We start from the raw sequence: 21265 nt of genomic DNA on the forward strand, positions 1-21265 counted from the left end.
AACCCTTATAGGATCACTCGTGCGTCTGTCTGTCCGTCTGTCACAGCCCATTTTCTCCAAAATTACTGGACCAATTAAGTCGAAATTTGGTACACATATTATGTATGTTTGTAACCCAAAGACGGACATGTAACGTAAACAAATGATTTTCAACATGGGGGCCAGTTTTGGGGGGTAAAAGAGAGAGGGGGTAAGAGAGAGAGAGAGAGTTGGGGGGGTTGAGAATCTCAATTCTCAAATATATATTTTTTGTAATTTTAAAATAAATAGTTTAGAAGTTATTAAAGAAAATAGCCAAAAAATTACGATTCCCCCCCTTTATCTCCAAAACTACTGGGTCGAAAATTATGAAAAAAATACACAAAATACTTCTTTACCTATAGATGACAGGAAAACCTATTAGAAATGTGCAGTCAAGCGTGAGTCGGACTTAATTACTTAGTTTTTGATCCGACCCTACGGATTTTAAAAAACCCACGTTTCGCATAAAAAATACATTGTTAAAAATTGTGTAATGTACGGAACCCATGAAACGCGAGTCCGACTCGCACTTGGCCGGTTTTTTTTCATAAAAGTATAGGTATACTACGATTTCTCACTGTTCTCACGTTAAAGTTATTTAGTTGGCCAGTTTGCCCAGTTTACGTGTATATGTGAATTAAAAGGTGTCCAGTACATTATCGTTTGTTATTATATTTATGTTAATTACCAGAGAAACTGTGAAGGCTGACATACGTTTACGTAATTCTCATTACTGTAGTCGTAATTTAGTAAATTAATGGTTAAAATAAAATGAAATAGCAAATTTAATTAACGATTATTATTGTGAATTAGTATCGGAAAGTGACTGAGTATGCTTCGATATAAATTATGGGACTATAATTAAAATGAACAACCCATAAAATGGAATTAACGACAATGAGTATATGTAATACCATTAAGATGATAAATTGAGAAGTTAGTAGTGAAATGAGTAGGTAGGTCGCGACCTAGGTAGGTAGTAGGTAGGCAAAAAACTTTCAGACAACTTAAGAGGAAAGGGGACAGCCGCTTCTCCATACAAACGTAGTCCCCATTTTCCTCTTTGGATATTGACATTATGGAAAATATTTTTACATAATTCGATGTATATTAACCATAGCTCTACGTTAGATATTTTTTTTAGATTTTTTTTAATTGTTAAAAACTTGGCAAGAAAATTCACACAAATTTTTAAATGCTCCTAACTCTTATAATGGTTAGAAATTCGAAAAAATCAGACGTAGGGGCATATCTGTGGTTGATATACAACATATTGTGTCAAAATATTTTCAATAATGTTTAATATCTACAAAGGAAAAATGAGACTACGTTTGTATGAAAAGACTATTTCGCGCGGGTCCTCCACTTTCGTCTTATAAAGGATGACTCACGTTAGACCGGGCCGTGTCCGGGCCGGAGCTTCCGGCGTTTCGTTTTCTATGGAAAGCATCACGTGACCGTCACGTCACCTGTCATGTCATAGAAAAGTAAGCGCCGGAAACTCCGGCCCGGACACAGCCCGGTCTAACGTGAGGCATCCTTTATACTTACTCGAAAAGCTAAAGACACAAGTGTCTTTCAGACTTCCGGTTCGAACGCCGATTAATTCCTTTGTTTTTTGCTCATTAATATTGTTTAAAGTGTAATATCGATAGCTTTATTATACAATAATCTAAAGTGGTAGTGTGCAGTGAATGGAGAATTAATCTCAAAGCGTGTTTAACCACCATTTTGGAGTCAACGGCCGGTAGTCCATGTGCTTCTCGTAAAATCCAGCTATCGGTTTTACGAGACAACTACAACAACCACCGAACAGCGTCGTGCTCTAAGAGCATTTATTTTGTTCCTACCCTTTTACGTGACATTGGCTACGGGCAACACCGCCCTCAAGTCCATCAAGAAAAGAGTGTCTTTCAATCGTTCATGTCTTTTAAAAGACTAAAGTCGTTCAAATAAATCATAACTAAAGCCGAAAACTCCGGAAGCATTATAACTGGTCTGATTTATCGTCAGTCAGAAGATAATGAGATTATAATATAACGAACGCTCGGCCCGTGGATGCTCTCGTTTGGAAAATTGTAATTTAATCTAAAGTAACCTGTCCCTTTTAAGTATTGGTAGTTAGGGATTGGTAGCATATAGGACAGGCCGAATAAAACAGGTAAAATTAAAATTAATTGTTGCCGGTCCCATATTGGGATACCTTCCTACAATTTAGGAGGGAATTAAATCTTCTCGGGTCCGTGGTGTAGGGTTGGAGCCGGCGTAGTTTTTATCGCGTATAAATATATATCTTTACTTGAAAATAATTGTAGTGTATAACTAGCCTTATAAACCGTTTTTGCATGTACAACCGGCCTTAAAGTTTGTAGTCTATGATTGTTCATTATTTTAGTATGTGGGTATTTTTGCACTTTGTAATTTTTCCTCAGTCACCCGTTTTGACCACGAACGCTGTAAAGGGTTCGAAACGTCGGGATGTATTATAAATTCAATATACGCGATATAATCCGTTTTCATAGTTTTATTTCATGAGTAACTAACGCGGTAACCGAAGACAATATTAGGTAAAATCATGAATCTAGTATAACTGGATCGGTCATGAGGGGTGGGGGTAAATGACCGAACGGGATAGTCTTATGTATCTTTCAGTAGGAGTAGCAGAGAAAGCGCTGTTATTGTTTGTCCTTGTCATAGTTTCACTTTTCCACCGCTGCCACAACCGAGGTTGTGGCAAACAAATAAGTACGTGACATGTCATGTTTGTTCGTTGCTTGTTTAATTATCGTTGTTTTGTATAAAATTGTGCTTTCTCTTATGAAATATAGTGATGGTTAGCGTTTTGAATGGTTGAACTTTGATAAAATACTGGTGAATTGTTCTGTAATCGGCTGTAATAGCCGCTCTGAGCAAAAATATGAGATCATAACCTTTCACACGTAAGTACGGTATTTTACACCTTGCTCTAACGCAATATGTGAGAATAACATCGTAAAATTACGTTACACTCAAAGCAATGTAGAATCAAACGATTTCAATAAAAATATCACAATTATTTACGCAAATTAACAAAACATTATTTGTAAAATTATCCGCCCAAATTACGTAGGTAGGTAGGAGTCTGAGGTCAGCCATTTTTAAACTTCTTCTTAATTTAGCTGCATAACAATCATGTTAGGGATACCAGATGAAAATATCATAATTTTATGGGTAATTTTGACCTCCAAGTTTTTTTGTACTTCTAATTCCAAAAAATAAATAAACAAATGTTGTGAAGATTAAATGTGGTGTACATTAATTGGTGTGATTGCGATTTGTGATTTCTTTAAATTAAAACCCATAATACATTTTATTTTACGTTTTATTTACTAAACATGTTTAGTTTTGTACCATATAGGAGGTATATCATTGTTTATACGCCTAAAAAGAACGGCCCATTGACATTTTATTTAACAATTTTTTAATACCGTCAAACAAGCTAACTTTGCCTCCAGGGTAATCGCCCCAACGTGATATCAAATATTGGGGTAATTTTTACCAATATGGTATCCCCACGTTTATGACGTCATCTATGTCTATCCCTTACGGGCGCACGCGTATAGCTGGTCTATGTAATGCTAGGTCTATGGGTAAAATTAATTAAAAACTTAGGCGGTTAATACACTGATGAGGTTTCCGGGTGTGGCACCAGTATGAAAACCGCCTAAATTTTACTAAAAATTATTGCCTTGGCAGAATATTATTGCAGTTATAACGATTAGATGCTTTTCTTTTATCATTTTATATAAAAACTGATGTCAATTGCTATAATTTCACCAATAATAGTTATTTGTTCAACAAAACAGCAAAGAGAAGTTTTTGCTACAGTTATAATTTTGAGTCCAGAGGAAGAACTAGTAGTAGTAGTAGTAGTAGTAAATCACTTTATTGTACAAAACAAAAATTGTTAACATGAAATTCATATAAATTGATTCTAACTTAGAACCTTTAGCGTAGAGAGGGTCCTACCTAAGCCAAAAATCATACAGTGAGCAAAATCGAATTTTGCGCAATGTTTTTACCATAAAGCACCCTTGTTCGAGCTGCTGACGTGAAAAAACTATTTATAGGTACACCCGAGACGTACGGGTTACCGCAAAAAATCGAATTAAGTCGCATCTCTGTCGAACTTGTATTATCCGAGTGACAAGGTCTCAGATATAAAATGATTGAATTTCGATGTTCGCGGTAGCCCCTCTTAGTAGTCAAGTATCATTTTTTCAATTAAGTTCTTTTGCACTGTTAATCTTACTGGTAAAGGTCATATTTTACCAATAAACATACACACAAACGCACTCACTCATCTATTGATATATGTGTGGATTACGGTCGGTAGTAGCACCACGGACCCCATTTTATCCACCTCAAGCATAAATGGTCCAATTTCAATAGGATATCCATACGACTTATGACCTACCTATTGTCGCGTCGCGTGCTCCCCTCGCAACCTCGCATCTGAGGACTCTTCGTTCTGGCTGTAAACAAAAATAACAACTACTAAACCGTTAGGGATTAAAATTAAGTTCTTACACATTCTAAATTGAACCTTAAACTAAGTAGTGTTGAGTCTATTATGAAACTAGCAGTAGATTTGAGTTGTGTTGTTCGTGTTCTATGTGATGTATGACGTGTATGACTTAAAAAGAAAAAATAATTGGATTGGTTTGCGGTTTACGTTTGGCTTATTTTTTTAATGATTTAATATTTTGCTTTAATTGAGTCTGAATCAAAAGATTTAATTGAGTATGATTCTTAAGGGTTATTAATGCTCCGTACAAAACTTTGTTTACGGAGCACTTATGGGATCACTTCGGTCTTGCAAATCGGTATTTTTTTTAAGTAAATAAGAAATAAGTATGCATTTAAGGCAATGGATGTATATTTTTTCTTTTATAACTGAGACAATATTGCTGTCTTCTTATTAGTGTTCGAATACTTTGAATTAAATAACAAAGATTCCCCTTAGCATGACAAATCAGAACGTTTTTGTAAACCGTTCCACATCAACATCCATTTTGAGATGAAAATATTTAAAAATAGAACTGTTGTTATAGAACAAAAATGAGATAAGATAACGGATGCATAAAAGAAAAGGAGCGAGATACTAGTACTAGTGCATCAGACAGAGACAAATAACGATGTACCTAGTTGGCTTTGCTATTGTTGATATGATCTACTTTTAGAGAAAAAAACATTATTATTTATTAGAATGGAACCACTAATGCTCAAATTATGCATATTAAGCTATTTTACCAGATAGAGCGAGAAAAGGTAGGTACAAAAATTCTAAAAATATTTACTTATTAAATTTAGTTTTTATACCATTGTGTTATGGTTTAGATTTGCATGTCGAGACCCCACTTAACGCGAATAACGGTTTTACTCTACAAAATTCAAATTATTCTATAAATAACATCACAATGTAAAATAAACATCTCCGCGAGACCACAATAAGCTTGCTGGAATAACACATTGTAAATACAATTTTATGTCAACGCGGTTAAGGTTTGAATTGCATTCGTTTATTTTACGTTGACAGTATGGTTATTCCAATCGATTCAGGAGTCGAGGACAGGTGAATCGGTAATATCAGTATAAAGGTGACATGGTTCTCTGTTTTTATTGTCTGTACGTTTGTGACTGTCACGAATAAATGTCTCTTATTTCGGATCCCAACATTTGACAACTGCAGCAGTATTACTGTTGAAATGTTACTGCTGCGGGATTGACGCAGGAGTTTGGTGGTTTGGAGCTTTGGTGCTCCTCTCTGTCAAATTACGAACAATTGTATATCAGCTTTAGTTCACACATTTGACAACTGCAGCAGTATTACTGTTGAAATGTTACTGCTGCGGGATTGACGCAGGAGTTTGGTGGTTTGGAGCTTTGGTGCTCTTCTCTGTCAAATTACGAACAATTGTATATCAGCTTTAGTTCACGATATACTGGTTTATACCCAGAGCTCGACCAATGGGAATACAGCCAGACGTGAAAATCGTCGAGACAAATTTAGCACGGAAACAAAAAGTGCAATAATTTGACGCATTTGTGCGTCAAATTGTCGTCATTGCCGATTGTCAATATCAATTGGACATAAAATTGAGGGGGATTTGAGGGAATTGAGGGACTGTGGGAGCCGGTCAATGAACTTTGGTAATTAAAGGAAAATGGCCGTTTGTTTTGCTTTAACTGTCTGGAGCGTGTAAACTTATAGTTTATTTTTGTTTGTGTATTATTTGAGCGTATTGTTTTGCAAGCTATGTTTACTATTTTATCGTGCGTTGATGTAACTTTTAGTAATCCAACCACATATTTGGCACATAGCACAAATGGGCGATATTTTTTATATGGATTTCTATTGAAGGAGACTATGATTATTCTATACCGTTACCTATGTAATATTATGATTGGAACTTACTTTCAAAGTTATAAAAATAAAACTGTTTATATATTGTGCGGGTAGGTAACATAGGAAAGATTTTTTCCCAAGAATAAAGCCTAGTTGACAAATCTTTTCATTTCAATTTAAGTAAGCATCATCAAAATAGTTAGAGCTTTTTTCAAAAACCGTATATTGCTCCTTTAGTTATACAAGGTGCAACGAAAATAGTGGGGATCCACTTAAGGGCATATTCGATATCGTGTTCTGATTAGGAAAAAGTAGAAGAAACATATTTTGACGCGACAAAATTTTGGTCTTTGTATAAAGGACTGGCCATAGGCATAGAGTTTTTTTTTGCGTGGAAAATACTTTTTCTTCTAATTTTATCTAATCAGAATACGATTGCGAATATGCCCTTAAACGGCTTCCTACTACGTTTGTTACGCCTTGTAGGATTAAGAGTGTTACACGGAAAATTAAACTTCTGCTATGTATTTTTTTGATTAAACTTAAAAGGCGATTTGCAATTTTATTAACAGGCCCTACAACTAAGAAGGAAATCTTAATAACAGCTACCAATACCAACCTTGCCCCCTTTCCCGCCAACCTTGTACATGTAAAGCTAAAGATCAAACAATATGTGCTTCAAGAGGCTTTCTTGTTATATTGTTTTGTACCCTTAAGGACCAATTTCCGTTGGCCTCGCTTTGGGACTCGGAATAATCGCTTTAATTTTCCATAAATGCGTACGAAATTGCCACTCAAGTGGCTGCTGTGGCTGGAGATTCACTTGACTAATTTTATTTGTAAAAAATGATTTTTGTAACTGTTTATTCGCTGTAAAAGCAAGACCTTAGACGAATACATAACATGTGTGAGTATTAGGTATTAGGATTTTTTTTGTTGTCGATTTATTTATTTATTAGCATTTATAATATCTGTAGTTGACTACTTGACTATGTGCTTTTGGTTCGAGATTGCAGCTGAGAGCAATTGCTTCGTATGTTGCCTGAATCTGTAAAATTTATACTATAGGTATTATGTTCCTGGTACCTGCTTGTTATTCTTTCTCGTATTTTGTCTATTCCAATCCATATTCAGTATCTACTCGTAGGCGACTAGATCTAACCAACTAAAAACAAAGCAACTACGCAGCCCACTATAACTTGGATCTTTTCAAAATTGATAGTGAATAGACATCTCTTAGGTAAGCATGCTCCATCCTAGACCGCATTTTCTTTATCTATTTAATAAAAAAAATTGGTCTGTGTATTAGGTAGGTATGTAGGGTTGGCCGACTTAGGCGACCTGCCCCACCGAAAATATTTTTTTTTGCTAAGTATTTAACGATTTGTAATTTTATTAACTGGCCGTACAACTAAGTAGGCAACCTTAATAATAGATGAAATAAGCACAAGGGTGACTACCTGATAAAAAAAAAACTAAAGATGTATTCAATCCTCATTCTTTTGAGGTTCGTATTTGGATAACTTAAAATGCTTTCCTTTATCTAAGAATATAAACTAACACTTATCTATTTAGATATAGACATGAATCTGTTAATTCCTCAAATTGAATTATATTTGTGTTTTCCAGATATTCGCGTACAACTGACAGAACAGACGCGAATACTAGAAGCACGGGCCGAAGCGGCAGCGGGCGTCGCAGCAGAACTACACGACTATTGCCGGAGACGGGCAGAACTAGAGGCAGAGTATTCTCGAGCACTTGACAAGCTAGTCCGAGCCGCGCATCAGAAACATAAGGAGCAGAAACACAAGTAAGATATAGATAGAATATAAAGTTACCTAATAACCCAGGCCGGTAGTAAAAGGGTGCCGCAGCAGAACTACACGACTACTGCCGGAGACGGGCCGAACTAGAGGTAGAGTATTCTCGAGCACTTGACCACCTAGTCCGAGCAACACAAGGAGCAGAAACACAAGTAAGATATACTTATAGATGGTAGCTAGTGCTACAGTAAAGCTGGTATTACAAGGGTTCGCAGTGGAGTTACACGGTACTGCCGTAGCTAGGTAAGCCGGCATGCCCGGAATCTAAGCAGTGTAGGTATTTTCAAGCACTAGAAAAAGAAAAATTAAGTCCGTATTTAGATGATATGGTACCTGTAGGTTACTGTACAGACTGCTGGTATTAGAAGTGCGACGCGGCGGGACTACAAGATAATTGTCGAATTCAAGGGAGATAAATAAAGTCTTCTACAATGGTCAACTTCTTTTAGCAAACAGGCCTGATAGGCTGTAAAAAAAAAAGAACCCGGCCTAAAGACAGTTCCTCCCTTAATGCTGTAGGATGAAACCAGCCTAGAACTCCAAGAAGGTCATCTGCAATCTTTCCTTTTCTAATTTGTAACCATCTTTTCCAGACGCGAGCAATGGTCGCTAACGGGCGCCTACGCGTGTTGGCAGGCTGCGCTGGATAGCACGCGCTCGCTGTCCAAAGACCATGCGGCGTTGGCCGCGTTATACGGAGGGCAACTAGCGTCAAGATTGCAAAGGGCGGCTGACGACGCGTTGAGGTTACATAGGAAATGCCGGGACATAGGTGAGTGTTTCTGTAGCAAACCTCTGTGCGCCGTATAAATATATTGCTTACAAGAGATATATGTAAGGTCTTTGCTGGACGCCCTGAACTGCTACTGAACGCAACGCAAAGGCCTGAGTGGACGCTCGTAGCTGAGCGTTCGGCGGGGCGTGCAGCGTGGCGTCGGGCTCACAAGGGATGTGAGCAGCGTGCATTAAGGCCGCTCCTATACGTTTGCATTTGTTTAACATGCACGCCGCACGCCCCGCCCCGCTGCACGCCGAACTCGAGCGTCCACTCAGGCCTTATAATATCTGATCGGATCTGATTTCATAACAATAACTTCTAATACCTAAATCCGATTCCTAATAATCACTCCAAACACGGAACACTAGAACCTTGGCATTTTTTTTTCAGTACTGGAACGCCATGAAGAAGTAGGCGCAGCCTTAGCCGACGCGGCAGCCGCGGGGAAGGCGCAAGCTGCAGCGGCCGCAGAATGGCGCGCCGCAGCAGCCAAGCTGAGACACGCCCATGATCAGAAGACTCGGCTGGCTGCCGCCGACCCTCCTAGGGTTAAGAAGCTGAAGGCTTTGGATAAAGAGCTAGAGAAGGTTAGTTGCATTCTGTAGGACAGTTCTAAAGAGGAATATTGTAGGCTACACTTTTAGCCTAACAAGGCCCAAGCGGCAGCAGCATCGGTGCGGACCCGGATCTGTATAACGTGACTCATCTACCTATATAATGAACTATGATCGATCATCTGTTCAGCCATAAATATATGAAACATCCAATTCTTTTTCCATTCAATGCGGTGATTACTACATTCGCGGTTAAGTTTATCTTATGGAGTTAATATCTCTCTTCAAAGCTGGTGCATTTCACTTAGTCAAGTGGTCCAGCAGCTCGCCCGCGTTTATAGAAAGTCTTCCTGACTCACACCGCATGTAAATCAGATGAAAAAGGAAGAGGAAGGAATATTGTGAAGGCAGAGGATACAGTTTTACAATGGTCTATTCCTATTCCTCTTCCTTTTTCATCTGTATTTTTTTTGACATTAAACACATACCGTGCTCGTATCCCAAATCCCAATCAAAGAAATTTTTGCTTTCTCTGATTCCACGATCGCCCTCATTTTGGTAATTCTTGTTTCTCGATGACGGGGTTGGTCCCATACATATGTTGTTGATGGTATACTTATTCACCTTGCAAACTATGGCTAAACGTAAAATAAACAATAATTTATTAAAATGATTTAAAAATCCAGTTGTCTAATCATTTTAATTGTTACCATTACAGCGACGCGGCCGGCACAGCGAGGCTCGCGCTAAGGCCCTGCGCGCACGCGCGGACTACGTATTGAGTCTGGAAGCTGCGAACGCGACTCTGCAGCGGTACTACCTTGACGACATCCCCGATATCATGCTTGTGAGTTACTGTTTTATAGCATGATAATAGAGATGTATCAGATGTATGTATATAGAGAAAGCTAAACGACACTTTAATATGAGGAAATGGAGACGTGACGTTACGTTCTCATCTTGTCATTTTTACTTTTCGATTGGAGTTGGTCGATAAACGATTGTCATCTTGGGTCACCCTTTTTCGAACTTTCAAGTAATATTAGGAAACTCCATAGTTGAGACGAATTACTTGTCTGTGACGTTACGGTCAAATTACCTAATCTTTAAATTATTAACAATCGGTTAGGCCTTAAGGTGTCACTCTAATCTAAACGAACTCATTGCTGTCCCCAGTGCATGGAGGTGGGTTTCGAGGCCGTAGTGGGGCGCTGCGTGCGCACCGCCGCCGAGGCCGAGGCCGCGCGCGCGGCGGCCCTGTGCGCGGCCGCCGGCGCGCTGCGGGGCGCGGCCTCGGCTCTGGACTCTTTGAAGGACCGACAAACGACGCTGGACGCTCACGCGCCGACTTTCGCGTTGCCACGGCCACTGCCTTATCAAGGGACACCTCCTGAAGAACAAGTAATTAGTGTTGTTACTGTTGTTGACTATCTCATTCTATATTTCTCTCAGTTATGCGTATACAATACCAATGCAGAATCGTATTTACGTGTGCGTGGGTATATGAGTTTGTGCAAAAATAGGGGTTAAAATAGAAAATCCGTTATAATCTTACTGGCGTAGTCGGTAGGATCCTCAGTTGTTCACCTCGACGCAAAATTAACCTTAAAAACCATAAAAATGTCTTCCAGGACCAAGAAATGCGTGAGCTAGTAAACGGGGCAGCAGAAGAACAGGACGCAGCGGCGGCAGCGGTGGCAGCAGAGCTCGCGCAAAGATTGCAGCAACTTGAGAACGGTGCGAGGGCGCTTAGAGCTGAATGTAGAGAGAGTGCTAAAACTCTTGATGCGGCTGAAGCTGAACTTGTTAAACAGGTATGTTTAAGACTACAGAGTCAGATGACTGTATGTCCAGATCTTTAAGAACGTCACCAAAAGTAGTCAGCTTTTAAAACTTATCAGGAGGTGAGCATGTTATACAAATGACTAGAGGATAAGTATGATACCAATACGCAAGAGCTCTAGAGTGTGATTTTCAGTCAAGTGTCGGGAAAGTGACGAAATTCTAGATACGACTGAAACAGGTCACATTCCACAAAGTACCTAAATTTTTAGTTAGATATTTGAAACTAGATTGTAACTTTTATTGAACAAAAACTTGTTGCGTTCGTGGCCCACAAATGGTCTCGCCGGAAGACCAGCGCGGACTTTAGGGTTAGAATTATGCTGAGGCGGGACCATTTTGTGGTACATTATATACTTTTAATTTTTGTTTTAAATATACTTTTTCTTTGTAATACGTTTGTATGAAATGCAGTTTGCCATGAATAAATGAATTGTTCTAACTATTCTTATTCTTAATAACTGTCAAATGTTATTATGAAAAGGCGAGCATACAGAACACGACTCGTGAAGAAATTTCCGCGTGGAGTTGATCGGTCTGTGAAGACTGCTGTGCAATGCCTCGCGTGAGGCACATCAACAAAAGCCTTTTCATGTGGTAATTTCCTTACGGCTTGTTCTGTTTAGGTGCCTATTAGAGTATTGTCGTCGGATACTAAAAGGCAGTATTCTTCAGAAGACTGCCTTTTAATATCCGGCAGAGTACGCACGTTACATTACGGCTAATATTAGAATCCGTTTGTATTGGAGATGGAAGGCGGCGGGGCGCAGTGGGAGACGGCGCGGCTGTTCGGGCCGGACGCGCCCGCGCCGCCGCCGCCCGACGAGCAGGAGGGGCCGAGGAAGGAGCAGGAGGACTACTATCTCGCGGTTAGTACAAGGTTTTCACTTAAACGCTGTACGGAGCGTCCATTCTCTGTACTTCGCCAGTGTAAATACTGGTCGATGTCTAAACTTCAAAGTGCCAGCGGTCGATATATACAGGCAGTCCCAAGAAAGTACCTTAAATATCGAAGATAGGATATTTTGCTGAAAGAAGACTGTTATTTTTAAAAGTTAGTAATACTGCATTCAAAGATTTTCTAAAAATTACTTGCTTCGTCTGGGAATCGAACAGACATTTAGAGGGATAGGTAGAAAGGGTCACTAAGACAAAACTGCGTTTTTTTTAGCACGGCTGCACACATTTACGACTCGAGTGCTGTAGGGCTAAGACGGTCGGCTCTCTATCATTTGTCACCATGCCTGTCACGTTCTAACAAATATGACGCATGACATGACAGATGATAAAAATGCGACCATGATATTGCTGCTGAGCGGTGAACAGCTTAAACCCGAAAAGTACTCGTATGTGTGCGTGAAAAAGCGACGTGTCATTTGGAATTGACAATTTTTTGTCCAAGCGACTATGGATGGTATAGAAAGGATCGCAATCTCTTATGGCAGAATTGTTGTAAAAGTGACCACGTTAAGCTTTAAATAATAGTTCCTAATCTCTCCGGTGGCGCTAGTTAGGCTCTGGGACATGAGTATAACATGAACCAAGGCAACAAATAACCCGACCAAATTACGTAGGTTGTTTTTGGTAGTATTTCGGTGTATGGTGGCGCCGCCTAATTACTGTATTTTGATGGACACTTTTCATACATAGAGATTTGGCTCCTTTATACAGTCTCCATGCAAGCGACTTTACATATTTTTGTAAGCTTTTTAGTTACGAGTAAATTTGTATGGTTGGACAGAAGTTCCGGTCGTACGTGTGTAGCGCGGGGCGGCTGGCGCGGCTGGAGAGCAAGGCGGCCTGCATGCGCGCGCGCCTCGTGCGCCTGGCCGCGCTCCCCGCCGCGCCCGCCCCCGCGCCCGCCTCCCCGCCCTCCCCGCCGCGCCGCGCCGCCGCCCGGCTGCGCCGCGGACAGTTCGCCGCGCCGCTCGACGACCATCTCGCGGCCGCCAGGGCCGACCTGCCGAGGGTGCTGACCTCGTGTGTGCGCGTCATATCCAGCTACGGTAACTTATCTGTCTTTCTCTCGACCCTAGGCTGGAAAGAGGACAGTACTATCGAGCTCCGGTGTCTACGTGTGTGCTAGTTAACTGTAGGTCGTCTCCCTCAAACCCCGCGCCGCGCCGCTGGATGATCAGCTGGCTGCGGCGAGAGCAGATTTACCAAGAGTGCTGACGTCGTGTGTGCGAGTCATCCGGCTACGGTGAGTCGGATTTCCAACCTTTTCCAACCTAGAGATATCTAGGCCTGATTTTGAAAGTCCCACGCTTTCATCATTTTCCTCGCGTTCTCCCGGCATTTTGCCACGGCTCATGGGAGTCTGGGGTCCGCTTGGCAACTAATCCCAAGAATTGGCAATGGACTAGTTTTTACGAAAGCGACAGCCATCTGACCTTCAAACCCAGAGGGTAAACTAGGTCTTATCGGGATTAGTCCGGTTTCCTCACGATGTTTTCCTTCACCGAAAAGCAACTGGGAAATATCAAATGATATTTCGTACTTATGTTCCGAAAAACTTCTTATATAACTATTGTATAATTGATAGCTGTTGGTTCTCCGAAAAATAAATAAATAAATAAAACTCATTGGTACGAGCCGGGGTTTGAACCCGCGACCTCCGGATTGAAAGTCGCACGCCCTTACCGCTAGGTCACCAGCGCTTCTCCCACGCTTTATTGTTAAGTTAAATTTTAATAGGCAACGCGTATTTGATCCTCACATCAACTGTTTTGTTCCCAGGTCTGCGACACCAAGGCATCTTCCGCGTGTCAGGGTCTCAAGTGGAAATGCAAGCATTACGCGCGGCCTTCGAGAGGGGGGATGACCCGCTGGCACATGTGAGGGACGCCTCCGATATCAACTCTGTGAGTACCTAATCTATTAGTGGCAATAACTAATCTAAGCTTTAGTGGGACTATTTGACAAATAACTAACGTGTTCTATTCGCTAGGTGTACGACTGGTACTGCCCTCATTTTGTGGGTTTTTCTACGTTAAATCTTATTTAGTGATATTAGTTGCAATGGCTGCCGCTATTATTATTGTGCGACATTCCACAAGGATACGTGTATTTGTGACAATCGGCACTACTTTGGGAAGGATCCACCGGCTTCGCACCTTGCAAATAACCGCTAGGGTAAAATTAACTTCTGTTGTAATATGGTTGAAACCATGCCACTCAGTAACTTATAATATTTAACGATTTGCTACCTAGCCCAGGGGTTTCCTCTTTACTGTCTACAGTAAATGAGGAAGGAGTAAACTTGCCATGAGGCAAGCCTCCTCAGCATGTACATATCTATTTCGAATAGCCTAACCAGGTTAGGGCACGGAGATTAAGATTTAACCTTGCAAGTGCGGCCCTGACCTAGCCTAAAGTGATTGTAGAAAGCGCAAGAAACGCACCTGGTGATGTAAATCCTGCCTGAGCGAAAGACGTGCATTGGTATTATTCGTTGATCTATGAAAAATAAAACACCAACAAAAATCGTTTTTCGCTACACTGATCAGATCTGGTCAATTCTTATTTGTAGTTAATGGTAGAAGTATCATTATCAATACCCTGAGATTAATCCAGATACCCTTTCTAGGTGTGTGGCCTCCTAAAGCTATACCTCCGTGAGCTCCGTCCACCGCTTCTACCGCCACAACTACAAGAACGCCTACTACGTTTAGCCGCTTTACCGAGCGACGCGGACTTTGTACGGCGCATGCGTGAACTGTTAGCGACGTTGCCGGCTTCGTCTGTGCTGGTGTTGCGGTATCTGCTGGCGTTCTTGGCACAGTGAGTCTTATAGCTATGCTATTAGGGTTCAAATTGGTTTTGAAGGTGATCGCTGAAGCTAGCTGCACTTGGCTATCAAGTTATACTCAAAACTTGCGTCTACACATATAGTTTATAGCCAAAATATTCGCTCCGCCTCCTATGTTATCACTGCCAGTGACCAGGATTTCAGACTGTCAAGTCGAATAAAATTAATTTATAGGAAAGTTTACTTGACTAACGTTAGTATAGTGTTAATTTTTGGATTGAGCTTGTTTACTCAAAGAGTCTTAAGAATTCAATACCATTGAGCGGTAAACCACAAACTAGGATAACTACCTTGTAGTGTAAGCAGATTATAACCGCCTTAAAATGTTAGTATAGATAAATGACTCTTTTTTTAAACAATAGACTACAAAATACACTAACTAAATAATTTTACAACCGTCGACACTCAAAGTGGCTAAGGTGCATATGATTTCACAAAAGATTCAATATGATATTATCTTTTTAGACCATTTTAACCCCATTCAACAAGGAATAAGGTTAAAAATTCAATATACATGCAATGCACTTCTAACTTATTTTGTAAGTAACTGGTTGGCGGCTACGAGAACAGAAGCAGATAATAGTATTGTAATAATACAATGCCATTGTTAGTACAGGTAAGTGAATGAGCTCAGTTGAAATGATTTAAACTATACCGTTCTGAGGTAACGTCCTATGATAACCTTCGTTTATGTATCAGTTTAACAGAGTACAGCGAATACAACATGATGGACGCGTGGAACCTGGCCATCTGCGTGGGGCCCACGCTGCTCGCGGCGTGGGGCGAGGGCGGCGCGCAGCTCGCGGCGCAGAACCTCGTCAACGAGCTAGTCAAGAGGACTATCATACACCATGCCGCCATCTTCCCTCAGGACCTCGCGCCGCATGCGCTCTATAAGCGACCAAGGTTAGATAACAACAAAGAGGGATATAATAAGATAGAGTGGTACTGTCATAGTAAATTTTGTAACCACTGTAAATTCCCTGCCATCTATCGACATACTTTAAAACTAAAAATGAAGATTTATAAAAATACGTTAAAATGTATTTAAATATGGATAAATGTTTTTTTGTATTTGTATTAATTATTTTTATGATTTTGACCCATGTTCTTTCACTGATATGCATTAAAATTGTTAAATAACGAACGAAACCGTCAACGCCATCTATACGACAGTTGGCCAAAGCTAGTAGCGCCCTCTGAACGAGAATTAAATTTTCTTGATTTTCGAGGCACGTTTTTTCCTTAGACTGTATCCATCTATTACGGAGTTATATCTATCTTTGATAAGAAGTACCTTATTCGTAGATACAAACGTAAAAATATATAACGAGAAGTGTCGTAATGAATCCACCTCAACTTATGAGTTTTGTTGATTTTGTTTAATTTAATTCCTCTCTAGAAAAACTCAGCATTGAAGAAAATGTATTTTAGTTCTACAACACTACGTCTTGAAGCTCTAGATAAAATACGGCAACAAAAGCGTTTATATAAAATGACCATAACTCGTTTTCACAGTGAAGAGAACGAGACCGTCACAGAGGAAGGCGAGAGCGCGGCCGGCTCGGACGACGTCGACGCGGCCGAGGAGCCCGACGTCAACGACGACCTGTCCTTGTACGACGACGACGATGAAAACGATGACGGTGCGTATCGTAAAACAGAGCAGAATCGGGCCAATGAATACTGACAAGCATTAACATCGGTAACACTGAGAGGGCGGGAATTTAATATGCACTCAACTTGAGTGAGAACTGTCAATAGCTCTTCGTAAGTTTGAATCTTGACCCTATGACGCGTTCAAATGTATTTTAAAATAAATCACAGACTTATTCTCATTTCAATTACTTCGCCCGCTTAGCTTTAAAAGTGCTTGTTGCTAGGCCTATTTGAATAATAGTTATTTGTTATACAAGGGTGCAAAGTTGTATTTTACCCGTGAGTGTTTTAACACACGAGAAGTAAAATACATTTGCACCCGTGTGTAACACAAAACTTTTCCCCTCACTATAGCGAGGAAAGTGCAACATCCACAGGCGTTAGATCATCTTCATCAACTGGAATCACTCATTTTTTTACGATATTATAACAAAAAACTGGAAATTCTGTACTTTTACGGGAGAAGTTTTTAAGTAAAATTTATGTTGACAATGTTGACATTTCTGACGTATGAAATGTCAATGATGCGTTTTGAAATTGCATCGACTTAACTTGTGCGTTCAGAATTATATTTAACATAATTATTAAAAAACAAACGTTTATTATGGAATTTTAAGGTTTATGACTTAAAATAATTAAATAAAGCTAAATCTGGTGTTTTTTATTAGATTCTCAAACCATTTATTTAACGATAATTAATATCGAACGAACCATTATTATGAGCGTTTTACGTTTTGTTATCTGTCAAGCTACTTAAACACGCTCCATTCAAGGTCAAATTACTTTTCCCACTAGTGGATAAAATGCGTTTTTCCCCGCTTGTTTTAAAGGATAAAAGACGGCTTTCCGAGCTAGTGAGGGGAAAAAATATTTTGACTGACTTAGCTACTTCTTCTCTTGATTGTACGTCGATCAGAGACTATCTGTCGGCAAACAAATGATGTCAGCATACGGGCATTAATTAATGTTATAAATAAAACATGAAACTATTCTCTAATGTATATAAGAACACTGTTACCAGTATTCATAGTTTACTAAAAAGTTTATTATATAAATAAATAATAAATAAATAAATATAGGACATTCTTACACAGATTGACTAAGTCCCACAGTAAGCTCAAGAAGGCTTGTGTTGTGGGTACTTAGACAACGATATATATAATATACAAATACATAAATACATATAAAACGCCCAAGACTCAGGAACAAATATCTGTGCTCATCACACAAATAAATGCCCTTACCGGGATTCGAACCCAGGACCATCGGCTTCACAGGCAGGGTCACTACCCACTAGGCCAGACCGGTCGTCTAAGGTCTATTGTACGAATACTGCTGTCAATCATTGAATTGACAGATTTAAGCGCTAGAGCAGATAAAGATTATTATTCTGTGAAAAAAATGGCACGTGGATTTCAATTAAGTTATTAAAGCCTAGTCCAAAAACAAAAATTAATTTGTGGATTTGACAGTTCAGGATTGTTTCCTTTACAGGAACTCCAGCAGATATACAAACAGATTACCTTCAATGTCTACTATATATTGACAGTAATTACTAATTATAATGTGTGTTCACCCTTTCGCATGTTTTTTTCAATGCGTAAGTTCCAGAACCATCCCAACCATATTCCATCGTTCCTTTTCATCTAGCTGTCAGTACCATACACTCGACCACAACCAATCCTTAAAATTCATACAGCGTGTCCAATAAGTTCGAATACACATATTTTTACCTTGGCTCTAAAGACAGGGATTATAGGCCATAAAATTCTTATTATAAGTAAAAAAGTATTTTGACGTTTAGGGTGGATCTTTTATGCCATGCTTATAGAAAACGCAAAGTACATGACATTTCCGAAGCGACCAAGAAAAAGAGTGCAAAAATCGAACATAATACTTTCTTGGCACGCAGGTGACGAGTTTGTTTTTTCTGACGAGAAACTGTTTGTGTTAGAACAGCCTCATAATGCCCAAAATGATCGATTGTGGGCACCACGGATAGAAGACATTCCGGACAACCAGAAAAATGTTCCTAGGTTCCAGAGCTCACCATCGGTCATGATATGGGGTGCAGTATGTAAGAGGGAGAAGAATGCCTTTAGTATTTATAGATAAAGGCGTTAAAATTAACGCACTTTACTATAAAACCAAGGTTCTTCACACACCTCACACACACAACCTTGGTGTCAGGCTAATTTGACAGATTTTTTGCCGAAACATGAATGGCCGGCCAACAAGTTCTCCATACTGGAACGTATTAGCTTTTTTTCTTTGGGCGTATATGCTTACGAAACTACATGATTACAAAATCCTTAAACCTGGACATTTCAAAAAGGTTATCGAGCGTTTTTGGGACAAAATGCCAATGGAAATGTTGCGTGCTGCGTGTGATTCAGTCAAGAAGCGTTTGAAAAACATTTGTTGTAAATATTTATTATATGAGTGTGCCATTAATAAAATATAATTTTAATTGTAGTAACTATTCATACATTTATTTTATTTAATATTTGTACTATATTCGGACTTATTGGACACGGTGTACAATGTGCCTGAAAAACCCGACCAACTTTAACCATAAAATCAATAAAATGTCATACGGAATCTCCTGACAGTGATTTTTTTCGGCAGATGAAATAAGCGAAGACGGTGAGAACGGAGAATGGAGAGAACGGGACAGGGACTCAATAGAAAGGAGGTAAGGAATGTGTGGTCCCTGGTTTAGTTAAAAATTAGCATTGTAATATCATAGAGTAACTTATACTAGAGCGGTACTGTCATAGTAAATTTTGTAACCCCAGTAAATTCACTGCCATCTGTCGACACACTTTAAAACTAAAAATGAAGATTTATAAAAATACGATAGAATGTATTTAAATATAGATAATAGTACATTTTACAACTAGTGTGAAAAGACATTTCAAACGTGTTGTAAACGACGTTTTTTAATACAATTGCGAAAAAATAATAAATTAATATATCATTAGTAGAATCATACCACCAAACCAAACCAAAACCAAAAGTACGTATACAGCCCTTGATAGTTGAGCTGCCGCAGCCCGCGATACCTTCATACTCGTGCGCGCCCCGGCCGCGGCCGCCGCGGGCCCGGCGCGGGTTGCTCAACGACACCGAGGAGTAACGAGTGAGGCCCCAGTACCTGCTCAAGCTATACAGCCCGCGATACCTTCATACTCGTGCGCGCCCCGGCCGCGGCCGCCGCGGGCCCGGCGCGGGTTGCTCAACGACACCGAGGAGTAACGAGTGAGGCCCCAGTACCTGCTCAAGCTATACAGCCCGCGATACCTTCATACTCGTGCGCGCCCCGGCCGCGGCCGCCGCGGGCCCGGCGCGGGTTGCTCAACGACACCGAGGAGTAACGAGTGAGGCCCCAGTACCTGCTCAAGCTATACAGCCCGCGATACCTTCATACTCGTGCGCGCCCCGGCCGCGGCCGCCGCGGGCCCGGCGCGGGTTGCTCAACGACACCGAGGAGTAACGAGTGAGGCCCCAGTACCTGCTCAAGCTATACAGCCCGCGATACCTTCATACTCGTGCGCGCCCCGGCCGCGGCCGCCGCGGGCCCGGCGCGGGTTGCTCAACGACACCGAGGAGTAACGAGTGAGGCCCCAGTACCTGCTCAAGCTATACAGCCCACGATACCTTCATACTCGTGCGCGCCCCGGCCGCGGCCGCCGCGGGCCCGGCGCGGGTTGCTCAACGACACCGAGGAGTAACGAGTGAGGCCCCAGTACCTGCTCAAGCTATACAGCCCACGATACCTTCATACTCGTGCGCGCCCCGGCCGCGGCCGCCGCGGGCCCGGCGCGGGTTGCTCAACGACACCGAGGAGTAACGAGTGAGGCCCCAGTACCTGCTCAAGCTATACAGCCCGCGATACCTTCATACTCGTGCGCGCCCCGGCCGCGGCCGCCGCGGGCCCGGCGCGGGTTGCTCAACGACACCGAGGAGTAACGAGTGAGGCCCCAGTACCTGCTCAAGCTATACAGCCCACGATACCTTCATACTCGTGCGCGCCCCGGCCGCGGCCGCCGCGGGCCCGGCGCGGGTTGCTCAACGACACCGAGGAGTAACGAGTGAGGCCCCAGTACCTGCTCAAGCTATACAGCCCGCGATACCTTCATACTCGTGCGCGCCCCGGCCGCGGCCGCCGCGGGCCCGGCGCGGGTTGCTCAACGACACCGAGGAGTAACGAGTGAGGCCCCAGTACCTGCTCAAGCTATACAGCCCGCGATACCTTCATACTCATGCGCGCCCCGGCCGCGGCCGCCGCGGGCCCGGCGCGGGTTGCTCAACGACACCGAGGAGTAACGAGTGAGGCCCCAGTACCTGCTCAAGCTATACAGCCCGCGATACCTTCATACTCGT

General features: G+C 41.4%; 1 protein-coding gene across 7 annotated transcripts in view; it reads left to right on the forward strand.

Annotated features, from left to right (window-relative positions):
* The window catches only part of LOC134747567 (SLIT-ROBO Rho GTPase-activating protein 3-like), a 97731-nt gene that overhangs the window by 61659 nt on the left and 14807 nt on the right, over positions 1–21265 (forward strand). For 4 of the 7 annotated variants that reach the window (XR_010128342.1, XM_063682147.1, XM_063682150.1 and 1 more), the window contains exons 2-15: positions 8039–8222; positions 8829–9007; positions 9404–9600; positions 10286–10414; positions 10744–10968; positions 11199–11381; positions 12159–12278; positions 13151–13415; positions 14149–14273; positions 14999–15192; positions 15920–16126; positions 16739–16866; positions 18374–18427; positions 19508–19574. Coding sequence is in view for 5 of the 7 variants with exons in the window: in XM_063682147.1 (XP_063538217.1) it covers positions 8039–8222; positions 8829–9007; positions 9404–9600; positions 10286–10414; positions 10744–10968; positions 11199–11381; positions 12159–12278; positions 13151–13415; positions 14149–14273; positions 14999–15192; positions 15920–16126; positions 16739–16866; positions 18374–18427; positions 19508–19574 (2257 nt within the window). In the remaining 2 variants the exon portion in view is untranslated. The remainder of the gene's footprint in view (positions 1–8038; positions 8223–8828; positions 9008–9403; positions 9601–10285; positions 10415–10743; positions 10969–11198; positions 11382–12158; positions 12279–13150; positions 13416–14148; positions 14274–14998; positions 15193–15919; positions 16127–16738; positions 16867–18373; positions 18428–19507; positions 19575–21265) is intronic. The other 3 variants (XR_010128343.1, XM_063682148.1, XM_063682149.1) reach the window with 2 other exon arrangements.

Source organism: Cydia strobilella, chromosome 15 (genome assembly GCF_947568885.1).
Source record: "Cydia strobilella chromosome 15, ilCydStro3.1, whole genome shotgun sequence".
Classification (NCBI taxonomy): Eukaryota; Metazoa; Arthropoda; class Insecta; order Lepidoptera; family Tortricidae; genus Cydia; species Cydia strobilella.